Source organism: Callorhinus ursinus, unplaced genomic scaffold, assembly GCF_003265705.2.
Source record: "Callorhinus ursinus isolate GAN/ISIS: 27379988/994484 unplaced genomic scaffold, GSC_fseal_2.0 scaffold1, whole genome shotgun sequence".
NCBI lineage: Eukaryota > Metazoa > Chordata > Mammalia > Carnivora > Otariidae > Callorhinus > Callorhinus ursinus.
Genome location: NW_027397063.1, coordinates 39412934 through 39427564, shown reverse-complemented (window position 1 = coordinate 39427564; position 14631 = coordinate 39412934). Strand labels below are relative to the sequence as shown.

The following is a 14631-nucleotide window of genomic DNA, read 5'->3' as shown; positions in this document are numbered from 1 at the left end:
AAAAGTAACCTATTAAAAAAAAATGCAGAATTCATGAATCCAAATCACCACTGTCCTTCAAAGTAGTTACTTCCAAAAGCAGTATATTAACCACAAAAAATCAGAGATTATTTAATAATCATTGGGTTTTTTTTAAATGAAGGTAACATTACCTCATTTAAATATTTTGTGGAAATGACTTTCAGCTGACTTAAAAATAAAAAAAGGAAAAAAATAAAAGAAATCCTTCATCCAGCAACAAAGACTATCATCACTAAGGTTACTTAAAAAAAAAAAAAAAAAAAAAAAAAGTACGACAAGGCTCTGAGTGCAAGCTTCAAGATAGGAGTCCAAAAATTGAACTCAACTAAAAGGCTTTTTGCATTGCTGGTACACATATATACAAATTCCCAAGGAAACAAATTAAAAAAGGAAATCCATTTGAAGATAAAGGCTCAGGAAGTTTTTTGTTAGGTAAGTTGTTAGGTAAGTTGCAAACATCAAACCATCGATATAAGTTTTGTGAAGACGACCCTATTTTACGCACTCCCTATATAGTTATGAGGAAGTTCAATACAATCTCCTACCTACATTAATTAATTACTCACTTTTTAGGGTACTACTGGGTTTTCTCTATCTAAAAAGGAGGAAAGCAGCTCCTGACAAGCAGGAACTGGCCTAGTCCTGTAAGACAGGCCTTAGTGCTGCCAGAAGCTGGCCTGGCTGGCACTCACAAGTAAGCTGTGGTGTTCTCTTGGTCAACATGAACAACTTTAAACAACACCAACAATGAAAGATCACTGTGTGTGATAGAGGAAGACAAAAACAGAGCCACTGCATAATCATGTGAGAACTCAGACAAAACAAGAACAATGACCAAACCACAAAAATGACCAACATCCCTGGCTAAAATGAGTGACTACTGCTGTTTTACCAACTGAAGCTTTAGCCTCAATTAATTCCTCCACCTTCTGCCTAAGACTTAGTAAGATACTCAAATCATAGGACCATCCCCACCTCCCAACAGCATCCAATCTCGGGCAAGTCCCACTTCCTTGAATTTTATCCAAAAATTATCTAACATAAACACAAGCCTATGAAAAATCCTTTCTAATACTTTTCCTGAGACATCCCATTGTTCATGGTGTTCATTCTGCCTCACTGCAATGTATTTGTGGTATGCCGCTTTTCATCCCTCACATTGCTTAGTGTCTTCTTCTTTCTTCACTTTAACCTTAATAGAGGTTTGCTGCTTTGTATCTTCTCAAAATTGTTGATCCTATCAATTCCCTGACTTCTAGCTCACTTCTGCTCTTTATTATTTTTTCCTTCTAAGTTATTTGTCCTTCTTGTATTGAATGCTACAAATAATCAAGTTTACCTTTGCACACTCTAAAAATTTTGTTATATAAAGTCGTAACTAATTACTTCTAATTCCCATTATAATTTCTTCTTTGACTTGTTAATTAAAAGTGTATTTTTATCTTAAGAAGTCCATAATGTGTGTTATTTTTGTCCAGTGGTTTCTAATGAGGCCAGAGAATATAACCTCTAGGATATCTCTTCTCCGATATTTATTGAAATTTGTTGGAAAAACCACTATATGGTCAACTTTTACAAATGCCCATATGTACTCCAAAAAACTATACTCCTTCCTGATTGCTAGATGTGTAAGACCAAGCCAGTATTTGATTTGTTCAAAATTTCTCTATCCCTACTAATTTGGAACCTGCTTGACCTACCAGTTTCTAAGAAGAGTCTTAAAAGCTCTCCCATGATTGTGAATTTATTTTTCCTTAGGGGAAAATCTAAGGCTATGTTGCATTAGTGTTCAGAATTGTTACATATTCCCAGTGAATTATACTTTTTATCATTATGAAGTGACTATTATTAATGAATTTTTCACTTAGAGTCCATTCTATTAGTATTACCAGCTAGCTTTGAGTTTGTCTAGTATATTTTTTAGCCGTTTTCAAACTTTGCATAATATTTTACTACGTCTCTTTTTTATTTAAATTCAATTAGCCAACATATAGTGCATTAGTTTCAGATGTAGTGTTCAGTAATTCATCAACTGCATATAACACCCACTGCTCATAAAAGCACATGCCCTCTTTAATGTCCATCACCCAGTTATAATCAGCGTGTAACTAGATTTTGTTTAACTCCAGGGAGAGGCTATCTTTTAACATGTACATTTTGTCCATTTATGTGTATTGTAGTTAGTACTTTGTGCTTTCTACTTATCAAACTTTCTCTCTGCTTCTTTTCCTCAACGTCTAGTGAACCACGTAGGTATTGTTTCCTCCTTTTCCCTCTAGTGGTTATTTCTAGTCTTTTTCAAATCACTCTTACATTTCAGACATGTATACTTCAATTTTTTAAAATCTAAAGTTAATTAGTATCCTCTTCCCAAACAAGTTTTTAAAATATTTTAATTCCTATCATCCCCTCCTGTCTTGCATATAATCAGCATTTTTGTCCCATCTTGTTTTTATATTCCTAAAGCTATTTTTTTATATCAGTGCTCATTTAAATGTACATGTTAACAAGTTTATTTGCTCACAATCTCTTGCATGTTTCACCATTCTTCTGGACTCAATTTCCTTCTTGCGGAAGAACTATTTTTAAAAAATTCTTTTAACAGGGCCCATGAGTGGTAAATCTCAGTCTTTATTTGAAAAATTTTTTAAATTTTTATTTATTTTTATTTTTTTGACAGCGACCACACAAGGGGTGCAGAAGCAGGGGAGAGGGAGAGAGAGAATCTTAAGCAGGCTCCACGCTCAGCACAGAGCCCAATGAGGGGCTGATCTCATGACCCTGAGTTCATGACCTGAGCCAAAATCGAGTCAGACACTTAAACAACTGAGCCACCCAAGTGCCCGGAGAATGTTCTTTATCTCCCCTTATTCCTCGAGCTTAGCAGAATACAGAAAGGTACTTTCCCAGTTATTTTTTTTCTGAACAGTCTGAATATGTTACTTTACTATCTCTAGCTTCTATTATTACTATGAAGAAGTCTACCCTAATTGCTTTGTAGGTGATCATTCTTATTCTCTCAGGCTACTTTTTAAGATCTCTTTGCCTTACATATTTCCCAGTTTCATGACAGCATGTCCAGTGGAATTTTTACTTATCCTGCTCAGGACTCACTGTGCCTCCTGAATCTGATAGCTTATTTCTTTTATATAATTCTGAAAATTTCTTTAGCCATTACCTCCTCAAATATTTCCATTCCCTATTATCTCCTTCTTTAAAGTCTTAATGGAAATAGGCTGGACTTTCTCATTCTCAAATTCTATCTCATATTCTTCATCTCTGTTTTTGTGCTTGATTCTATAATTTCTTTAGCTTACCTTCCAGTTCACTAATTCTCTCTTCAACTGTAACTAATCTGTTGTTCTACCTTTCCACTTTGTATTTAATTTTAATATTTTTCATTTCCAAAAGTTACCTTGATTTGTTTTTAAAATCTGTTTATTCTTTTTTCATAGTGCCTTGTTCTTACATTTCTTTTTTCTTTTATATCTAATAACTCTTAGTGCATATTTTATAGATGAACACTTCTATAAACTAAAGTTCTTAGAAGTCTCCTCCTACTACTAGTTGTGGCCATTGTTTCTTGCTTACATGGACTGTTTCACATGTCTTACTTGAACTCTAAATTTACCAACAGGATTCTGTCTAGGAGAAGCCTGTGACCTGGATTGAGAACACACTCCTTCTAAGAGATTTCTGCCTCTGCTTCTTAGCATTTTTTTATGGTAGTATCTGGGCTTGCAAGTTCCCAAACTATGCAGATAGTTTAAACTTAAACCCAGCCCACCTAGGGGCCACAGTTATAAATCCTTAAAGAAGCCTTCACAAACCCAACAGCCCCAGGGTACAAGAGTTTCCTGTATCAATTCCTTGACTTTTCCTGTATCAATGAAGAGGTATTTTCCTTTTATAATATTCTTTTTTAGAGTATAGTTCACTGAGGGTCTAGGACCCAAGGTCTCTACCATGTAAACACCAGATCATTAGTTCTTAGATTATGCAGAATAAAACCTTGACCATCACCACCAAAAGTATACCAAGTCTCAGCCCTTGGTCCTTCTAGTACTGGTTTTTAATTTCACCTATCTTTTGGTCCCTGGACATTTCTCTTACTCTCCTGAGCAAGTTCAGGTATATATATCAAAAAACACATTTGTAATAGTTGATCTAGCTTGTCCTCAGTATTTCAGGAAGGAAAGTTTTCAGTTTATCAAACCTTCAGGGCAATAGTGGTTAAGTATCTCAGATTAATTATTGTAAAACAATACCTTTTATCTAAAAAAACTTTAAGCAGTTTTTATTTGTTATTAGCATTTTAAAATCTGATTCACATTCATCCTTCCTAGATGGACATGAAATAAATGCAAATTAAACCAACTGGCCAACATCATGTTTCATGGAACTGTAAGGTTCAGTGCCATGTAACTTTTTAAAAATGTTAAACAAAACATCCAGAAAAAAAGCCCAGGTTTTATTTTTTACATAATCATACTACCACTTTAACTCTGTAATCATTTCTATTTTATCCCTTAAGAGTTACACCTCACAAATTTGTTAATGTCAATAAGAAAACAAAATCTAAAGATTATACTTAAGCTTATATTCATTTTTTTATCAAATCTACTTCTAATTTAATCTTTAAGTACTCCTCAAAAAATAATGTCTACAGTATGAGGCCTATATGTTAAGCTCTGAGAAATAAAAACATGTTATAGAAGATAATTATATATACTAAGAACTTAACAAAATGAATAAACTTAATAAAACTAAAATTTAATAAAAGTAGTTTTAACCCTGTAATTATTTCCAATCCTGAAAATACTTCTATATGTGGCATCCATTGCTACATAAGGCACTGAGCAGATGGAGAATTTAAACATGCCTACTTCCTATTAATCTTCAAAAAAATATATATATATATATAATTAGGCCTGATAACTCAAAATTTCAGATATAGCTGAAAAAGTTATTACTTAATTCTGAGTCTTTAAAAGGAGTAAAGCTGGGTGCCTGGGTGGCTCAGCCAGTTAAGCATCTGCCTTCAGCTCAGGTCATGATCCTGGAGTCCAGAGACAGTGCCCCACATTGGGCTCCCTGCTCATAGGGGAGTCTGCTTCTCCCTCTCCCTCTGCTCCTCCCCACCACTCGTGCTCTCTCTCTCAAATAAATAAAATCTTTAAAAAAATAAAAGGAGAGAAGCTAAAAAGTCTTCAAGAAAAATACAATGGACAATATAGTAAATTTATTAGAAGGTTTACCACTTACCAAATAATGTCAGTTTCAGTATTCTACTACACTGAATTGCAAAAGAAAGGTCAGAACTATCAAAAATTGTTATAAGATCTCCATCTGGAATTCAAAAAAAAGAAGTTTCAGATTTGTGTGTCAGCAGTAAACCAGGATATACATTAACTTAAAATCTAAATGTAGATCACAGAGCATAATTAGAATCTCCCATAAAAACTTTAGGCAAATATTAAAGGATCTAGGAAAGATGTATTTGTTCAAAAGACTACTCTATCAATTTTGCTTATCACTTTTATATCAAGGTTATTTGTCATATTCTCATAAGAAGAACCAAAACATGACTAAGACTGCTGTATTAAGTGATCTTTTACAAGTCACCAGGATATTCATGGTAGCAATATAATAAATTACTGGTTTAGACTAAAATCTTTCCATTCCAAAAAATTTAAATATATTTATCAAAAGTTAAAGAAATGCAGATTCTCAAGATTCAAATTTTAATCCTAAGTACGGTAAAACACCACTGATACAAAGGGAGGGGAAGCTATTATAACAGTAACTAAAAGGATTACTGACCATTTTGATACTAAGATGAAAACTATTAACTCTCCTTAGAAAAAATATTCATATACACAAGATTTTGTAATCTCCTAGATCAAGGTTAAAGAATATTATAATCAGCTGCCTGTTTCAAAAGCTTTCAAAGGCTAGGGGAAAAATGTTCTCTAGAGAGAACAAGAACAGAAAAGCAGCCACATGCAAGGAGTTGATCAGGGGCCTCTGCCAGGTATCTTCACAGACACAGGTGGGTTCGGGGCGTGAGGATGACAGTTCTGTCCTGGGGAGGCTGCTCCCAGGCTGCTCTGCTACACCAATTTTAACACTGATTAGACAGATTTATTTTGAACAAAGGTGGCAACAAAAGCCATAACTGAGAATTTTACCATTGTTTTTAGATCTTTATAACCAGACCCACTTCTTAGAACATATCTAATGTTCAACTTCAGGAATTCTAAACATTATTTTTAATAAAGTATATATGTAAAAGGAAACCTTCTCTAACTACCTTTTTTATTTTCTGAATTTCACAAAAGAACTAGAATATATATAGCAAAAACTTTACCTAAGCCAGTCCTCCACCCTAGTACCCAACAGTCTATGGAACACAAATCTGTGCAATTCAAAACACTTAGAAACACCATGGAAAAAGAAATTCAATGTGGTAACTGGATGTGGATGGACGACAAACTTTCAACAATGAGAACACCCTCAGCGAGGGGTCCATAAACTGAGAACAATGGTCAAAATCCTTGTTTATAGGACTGTGAACCAAGCATGGTTTTTACATTTTTTAAAAGGTTTTAAAGAAAAATAGAGGCCTTCAATGACCCACAGTGCTAAGATATTATCTGATCTTTTAAAGCAAAGTTTGCCAACCTTTGCCCTAAACAAAAATAAGGGAGTTAAGAGAAAGCCAGATAAATAATGAGGTCAGTTTAAGTTATACCAAGTTTGAGGTAAATTAAGACACACATTTGGAAGTCAGAAGTAAAAGCCAATGTATTTTAAGTAGATGAGATTATACTAGGGAAGAGAACAGGAAGAAATTGCTCTCCTTTTCCATCCTTTAAAACAGGTAACTAAAAATGAGTTTTGGGTACGGTTTGATCATACTTTATAAAAAAAGAATTATACCTGCAGCTAAATGGCCAGTTTAGCTGATCCTCAGTGATTTATACTCTCCTTCCACAGTGTAGGTTGTTGGAAAGTGGGCCAACCAGGGACATACCCAAAGCCACTGACCTCTCAGCAGAGCCATGTGACTAGGGTCTGGCCAATGTGATGTGAGCAGAAATGATATACATTACCTTAAGGCCGAGAGACTACAATCCCCCATGTAATCCTCTACACTTTGTCTTCCTCCATCTACCTGCTGGATGTTAATGCTCAAGGTGAGCTTGTAAGCCATGTGCTGAACACTAGAGAGCTTCTGGCAACCTGGGTCTCTAAATGATTCCTTGAGTGTTAAACCACTGAAATTTTAACATTTCTATTATCAACAGCTGGTATTACTTTAAGCCAGCACACAGAGACACAGGGAAGCAGCTGTAAGTGATAAGAAAACTAGGGCAGCAGTGGCAGAGATGTTAAGGGATAAGAGTACTTTTAAAAAGATGGTATGGGTAGCAGTGCCAAGTACTGAGATCGAGGTGAAACAGACTGAAAATAAATTCAGTGGTAAGAAAGAAACTAGTAACCACCTAAAGCACAATTTCAGTAAAGGTGTTTATAAAGAAAACAGGTTTAAAGAAAATGAAATAAAGATAATCTCCTATTAAAATTCTGTGTGTTTCAGGCAACATTTGTCATGTAAAATCCATTACCATAAAAATGGTTTTGTGGTAAGATGAGTCTAGGGACATTGCATACCATAAACTGACAATGTACGTCAGCATATTATATGTTCTGAAAATTCCTGCAGTAAAGAAACACATTTCTGTTTCAACCAGCTTTCCCACACTTAGTGGGTCATGAAAATCTTTTTCATTCAATACCTACTGATGAGTTAAAGTTTGGTTTTAAAAGCAAAAAGGAAACCAGAATTGCATGAGCAAAAAAGAAAAAAAAAATGCTTGTAAAAATATATATGAAAGTTCTATCACTTAAAACCCCATTTCTAATAATAAATCACTTATCTATTTAACTTATAAAAAGAATTATAATTAACTACATAAACATCCAATTAAGTTAAGTGGTACTCAATTACTACAGAAGGGAAGAAAATTTTTATTGAGATAGTTCAATAAAAGATAGGGAAAAAAAAACCCCACATACCTAGACTTCTAATGACTAATTTTAGAAACAATCTTACCTTCATCTTTATACTTTATTGTAACTTCATCATTACTCAGGAGTTTTCCTCTGAAAACTCGCTGCATCATTAGCACTAATTCATCGTAAGTAATATCTTCATTATGAATTGGAATTCGTCGAATATCCTCCCCAAGTTGAGCTTTGATGATTAGCTTCCCACTTAGGTCCAACTGTCCATTCATGGTGGACTCCAGGATGTTCTGTACATACAACTCTACGGAAAGACTGATAAAATCGTTTTGATGATTAAACAGCTATACAAACTTATCTTAAAAGTTGAAAAGCAACACTACTATTAGAATCTAAGAAATTCTGCCCTTCAAAATAGAGTCACCGTTCGAACGTTACCAGGTTAAAACGGTCCAGAGATAAGTCTATTATGTGCCTAAAAAAACAAGTTTTATTGTTTTTGCGTATTATTATTTTACCCACATACCTAACTGCTTATCTGACATTACCATTTAGATTTCTAACTAAGATGTCCAAAAACAAACTCCTGATCTTCCCTGCAAAATCTGCTTCTCCTGTAGTCTCTATCTCAGTAACAATTTCTTCCTTCTAGCTGTTCATGATTTTTAAAAAAAAAAAGTCCATCAAATAGCCAAAAATCTAGTTGCCACTACTTTTAAAATATCTCTATATTCCAATCCCTTCAGTACCTTTACCTCTACCAACTTGATCCAAGCCACTATCATTTCTCGCCTGCATTACTGCAAAAGACTCCTAACTGGTCTGCCTGCTTTTTTACCTTTGCCTCCTTTTAATCCACTCTCAACATCAGGGTTATCCTGTTAAAATAAAATCTAATGTCACTCTGCTTAAAATCTCCCAATAGAGTCACAGCTCACTTTTAGTAAAGGACAGAACTACAAGGTCAGGATCTGGCCTCTGGCCCCTAGGCAAGTATTTCACCTCATTTCCTACTTTTCTCCCCGGTTACACTGCTGCACCCATACTTTAAGTTATCCTTCTCAACTCAAGGCTTTGCACTTGCTGTTCCCTTTGTCATGAGCCTTTTTCACAACTCCCATATGATTCAGATCTCTGATCAAATGTTTACTTCTCAGAGGTTTGTCCTGACCACCTAAGCTAAAATGGATCCTCTTTCACTTTCTTACCCTGCTTCTATTTTCTTCAAAGCACTTATCACTACCAGACATTAAGAATTTATTAATTTTGTATTGCCTTTCCTACTAAAAAATAAAAAAGTAAATGGTTTTGTTCACTGTATTCCTGAGTCTAGAACTGTACCTAGCACATGGTAGTCATTCAATTTTGTTACATGAAGGACAAATAAATACTGGCTTCCACACTCTATTAGCCTATAACTAAATGACAACCCTGAAAAGCATGTGTGAACACTAAAATAGAGTCTCACATCTTTCTCTCTAAAGTAAAAAAGACTACATTAACATTTTCTCTAGTTTTCCTATTTGGGGAACTTAAGGAGAAAAGGCAAATGAGTGACATCCTCCTGAGCTTTCTAGTAAGACTGCGCACTATTGTCTCTTAATATTCTGTAACTCACCCCTCCCCAAACCTTAGTGGGTGTATAAGATTAGATTCCATATTTATGTCCTTCTAACTATTCCTTAAATGAATGTCTCTAGTCCTCCTTGCCATATTTTGAAGAGATTACATTTATTAATATTTTTCTTTCCTTTTTATCTTAGAAAAGTATACTCTTTTTCCATGATGCACTGACCCACAAATCACATACTGATAGCTTGGAAATAAACTTCCCAGTTGTTATAACAGATTTTTAAAAATTCTGACATTTAGTGAGGATCCAAAGTCAAACCCGAAGGCCTATATCCTCAGATTTTCCCTTTTTCAGCAGGATGAAATTCAAGCTCCCTTTAGCCTAGTATTAAATACCCTCCACAATTTGTCCTTCCCCTTGCTTCTTTCTACTCTTCCTTTTTTTTTAATACTTGTATTTCAGAGCTTTATTAATAATATATTTTAAAATGGGGCATTAAATACTATATCTAACACTCTAAGGTCAGTTCAGAACAAAGTGGATTGTGTTCCTACACAGCGATGTTAAGCTTGTCTTAAAGTAAAATAGAATAGTTTTTTATCTGCCAATGCTCACAATGGACTTCTCATGAACATTGTGATTAACTGAAACCTCCATAAAACCTCTTCACCTGTTAGCCAAACTACCCTCTTCATTCAGGAAACATTTACTTAATACCTACTATGCGCCAAGCTCTGAAGTATAATCACTTCAACAAAATGGTAAAGATTCCACCTTGTTTACCTTCCAGTCTGAAAGAAATAAAGAACTTCAGTAAATCAATATGTTATTCCTCCTACCCACAGGATGTGTAAACCAGCAATAACATAGTTAAGGACCACAGCTTAGCTTCAGCAAGATGTTATTATCTACTCTTAAAAGCACCTAGAATAGTGCCTGGCATATAGTAGGTATTTAAAGACTTGTTTTTGTTCCCTGAACAAAAGATGAATGAGAAATAATAAAGTTCTGATAAGGGACTGGGAGAAGAAAGCTGTACTGTTAGGGTCAGTTTCTAAGTCAGACCTTCACATTGTACCTTTTTTATGTAGCCAGAAGTGATCCCCAACAAACACACTCTTAATTAAGAGAAATTTCCAACATCAGATGTAATGAATAGTACGTCCTTTTGATTGTGGGAGGATTGTTCACTGCTCAGTTCCAAAGGATCTGAAAACATTAGTCTGTTTCACTTTGAATCTGCCACATTTGCCTGCAAATTCACTTGTTCCTTGGTGTTTCCCATGCACTGTAAACTCCCTGTGGCCAGAAACCAGGGCTTGAGAAGGCTGTTCCCAGTTTGTAGAGACATCTCCTCAAGACATGCACGCAATCATCACAAAACTAAGGACACCACAAAATTTCCTTTCCTGGAGAAATCCCATTCCCACATTTTCTTATGTAACAGAATTCAGGTCCCCTTTTTCTCTAACTCGTCACCAGGTAGAGACTGGTATGAACTACTAGTTGCCAGGACTGCTGGGGAGATCCTTAGAGCATTTTCTTCTCCCATCTTGTCCATATCCCACTCCCTCTGAAGTCCAGAAATGACACAGCCACTAATTTACCAAACCCTCCAACAGGAACACTGTTTTTAGCACTGAAGAATAAAGCGACATGCCCAGAGGCACATAAAAAGCCTGTCTCCGGAACCAGAATCTAGGTTCAGTGGCCAAACCTCCAGTTCCACTAACCCTGTGGGTAAAGTCCCGCACGAATTCAGAGGGGCCTGCTGAGGCACCTTCACAGCGTAGCAATTTTAAGAAATTCAAGCAAAATCAACGCTTGATTATTCCAAAGAATCAAAGGAGTCATAAATCCTGCCTGACTAGTAAGATGGAAGATTCCCACTACCAGCCCTGTGACCTTAGGCAAGTACCTCTCCAAGCCTCACTTTCATCATATGCAAAATAAGAGTATCTAAACTTAAAGGATCTTTGTGATGAGTAAATGATATTATGCATCTAAAATACTTAGTACGGTTCATAGTAAAGTAAACAAAGTTCGCTATCATCATCACTATAAAACTGGGTTGGGCCTCCAGACGGCGCTTAAGCCCTGACAGAGCTAAGGAACAAGGTTCCTCTTAGGTGACCCCAATAAACTTATTCCCATAGGCGCTATTCTTCAACCTTCTCACCTTTCAAGCCCCTCTGGGGGGCTAAGTGCTCGACCCCCCCAGGCCTCACAAAGCACCTCTCCTCTCCTCTCCATCTGGCAGTCCAACCCCATGGAGCCAGGCACTCGGAGAGAGCACTTGCTGGCCCAAACAACCCCAAGAGACCCCCCTCCCTGCCACCGTGGCCTGCGGGACTCCCATCCCCTCCCCCTCCCCAGCTTCCCTTCCCCCCTCGACGGCCCTCCCGGGCCCCAGTCCCTTCCCACGGCCCCCCGCCCGGTACCCGCCGGTTCGAACGAGGCCCTCCCAGCGCTTCCTCGTCTGCCGGCCCGCCTTGTCGAGAGAGCGGCCGCGCCCCCGTCCCCAGCCGCCATACCGGCTTGCCGAGGCTGCCGCGGCCGCCTCCCCGCGGATCTCCGCTGACCTGACCGGTGCGAGGCCGACGCCGGGCTGGCTCCGGGGCGTCGTGGGGTGGCTGCGGTCACGGCCCACTCCGGTGCCCTCCGCCGGCGCCGCCGCACCTCGCTAGTAAGCTCGCGCGGGCCGCGGCCAATCGCACGGACCCACCAAGCCTAGCGAGATCTCGGGCCCAGTACGTGGCAGGTGGGGGAAGAAGAGGGGCGGGAACAAGAAAAAAAAAAAAAAATCTGTCCTTTCGCTCCGCCTCACAGCGGGAGGCCAACCCACGACGCATGCGCAGCGGCAAGGGCACGGGGCTGACTGTGCCCGGGCCTGCGTGGGCCGAAGTCTCTGCTTTCTCACTGGATGACGGAGTGTAGCAGTGTGAGCCGAACGGATGCACGCATGCGCAAGGCGTGACCAGGCACTTCCGGTTTTCCTGAAAGCTTGAGATTCGTGTCTGTCGCCCGTGGGCGGGGCGTGGTTTGCTGCTGTGGACTCTTGAGAGCCGGTCGAAAGTGGGCATTTGTCCAATTTTGGGTGTTTTGCGACCATTGTAATTCTCCTAGCCATGTCTCGAAGAAACGAATCCTTTTTTCCCGCCTTCCTTCCACAAATTCATTCATTATTGGGCGCCTACGCTTTTTCCAAGCGCTGTGCTGGGAATGGGGATGGATCAGTTTGTGAGCAAGGAGTTCCTAATAGCGTTTATGAGACAGGACGAACCTGTGAGTGTGTAAAAGGAAAAGGCTACTAAATTCCGGAAGCCTTTTTGGGGGATAAGGTAGCGTTGCCCTATATACTCTTTCCTTCTCTCTTACCTAAAGCATTGGTTTTAAATAAGCGTTTTTATGTAATAAGTGCCCTGGCTCAGACTGAACTCAACATTTTGTGGAGGGAAGTGTTGAAATCTAGGGATGAGGGAGTGCTATTTTAAAAAGTTGCAAGCAACTTTTGCCTTAAATGGCGGAGACTAAGCAAAATGCAAGTCGAACTCACGTGGTCCCCAGTTCACCAGATATTCCTGAAGGACCTGGGGTAAGGTGAATTCAGGGTGAGAAGGTATGTTCTTTTAGTACTGTAAATAGTGTGATCTTTCTGCAGGTAGAAGTCTGAAAAATTCCGTTTGAGAGTGAAATATGTGACTTTAGAATGCTTTTTGCCTCTGAATTGTATTTTCCAACACTGCGTGTATTGCTCTTTGATCAATTTTTTGCAGAGATTGAGGAGCAGAGGAATAAAGGAGTGAAAAAAAGTTCCCGACTTCCTCTAAGACTGTTCTTCATTACTTGTTATTTAGAACTGAGTAATCCAGATTTGGGGAAATGCACAACTGTCCAGTAATAATATTCTAATGTCATTGAGATGGTTTGAGATTGGGTAAAACCACAGAAATATGAACAGAGAGGTAAAATATTCCTGAAGGAAGTGAATTATACCACTGTCAATTTTCCTAAAAGGAGGATAGATCCTGGGGCAGGAGATAAGGAGATGAACTTTATCCTGGAATAAGGGGAAACAATTTCCTCTCTTTAGGCTCCCAGGAAAGAGGCACTCACTTGAGTCCTGCCATTGAGGAGAAATACACCGATCCTTGTTGCACTGGGACCAGCTAGAAGCTAGGAAAAGAGGCACCCATAGTGTGGTCTTCTGGAGGGGTTGGTGCATTTGGACTCTGAAAGCAGCTTGAGATTCTTTATAGTTATTTCATGCTTCATCCCCAAACAATTAGAAATCTTTTTAAATGTTAAAACCTATTCCCAGTTACCACTGTGGAAATTGAGAGATGAGGTAGTGATGTTTCCTCAGGTCAAAGCAACAGTAGGATCTGCACAAGGCAAGAAGTGAGAAATGAGAGAGTAAAGCATCATTTGGAAGCCAGATCAGAGACTCGGGTGACATGAGGCAAGAAGGATGTGTATGCAACATTAAAGCATTTACCCAAGATTCTCCAGAAATACACATTTTTTAAATTTTTAATGATGAACTTTATGAAAGATTTCACCTCCTGCTATCCCGGATGCAGGCCTACAATGTGATTAAGCATGAAATCAAGGACATTTGAGTTTATTTATGTCATAGAGCAGGTTTAGAGAAGCACACAAAATTATCAGTTGAGTGTGTCAAATTGCCCCTTTAAGTTATAAACACCTTAATAACCAAAACCATATCCTGTTCATTTTCTTGTTTCAGCTTAATACTAAATTGTCCACAATACTTCAGTAACCTTTCCTCTTCCTGATCCTATAGAACAATTACATTTTTAAAAATAAGAGCATAATGAACAGCTGGAACTCATTACCTAACCCAAGTATTAAAACATTACCAATAAAGGGGCACCTGGGTGGCTCAGTTGTTAAGCATCTGCCTTGGGCTCAGGTCATGATCCCAGGGTCCTGGGATCAAGCCCCACATCGAGCTCCCTGCTCAGTGGGAAGCCCGCTTCTCC

At 38.1% G+C, this 14631-nt stretch overlaps 1 protein-coding gene across 12 annotated transcripts in view; it reads right to left on the bottom strand.

The window, feature by feature from the left end:
- Positions 1–12409, bottom strand: part of TFG (trafficking from ER to golgi regulator) — a 32630-nt gene extending 20221 nt beyond the window's left edge. For 3 of the 12 annotated variants that reach the window (XM_073892698.1, XM_073892709.1, XM_073892710.1), the window contains exons 1-4: positions 12160–12409; positions 10347–10416; positions 8141–8367; positions 5287–5370 (exon numbers count right to left, since the gene is read on the bottom strand). In XM_073892698.1, coding sequence (XP_073748799.1) covers positions 5287–5370; positions 8141–8324 — 268 coding nt within the window. In that variant the 5' untranslated portion in view covers positions 8325–8367; positions 10347–10416; positions 12160–12409. Of the gene's footprint in view, positions 1–5286; positions 5371–8140; positions 8368–10342; positions 10417–10703; positions 10815–12159 lie in introns of those variants that run through there. The other 9 variants (XM_025873389.2, XM_073892707.1, XM_073892690.1 and 6 more) reach the window with 8 other exon arrangements.
- Positions 12410–14631: the final 2222 nt, after the last annotated feature.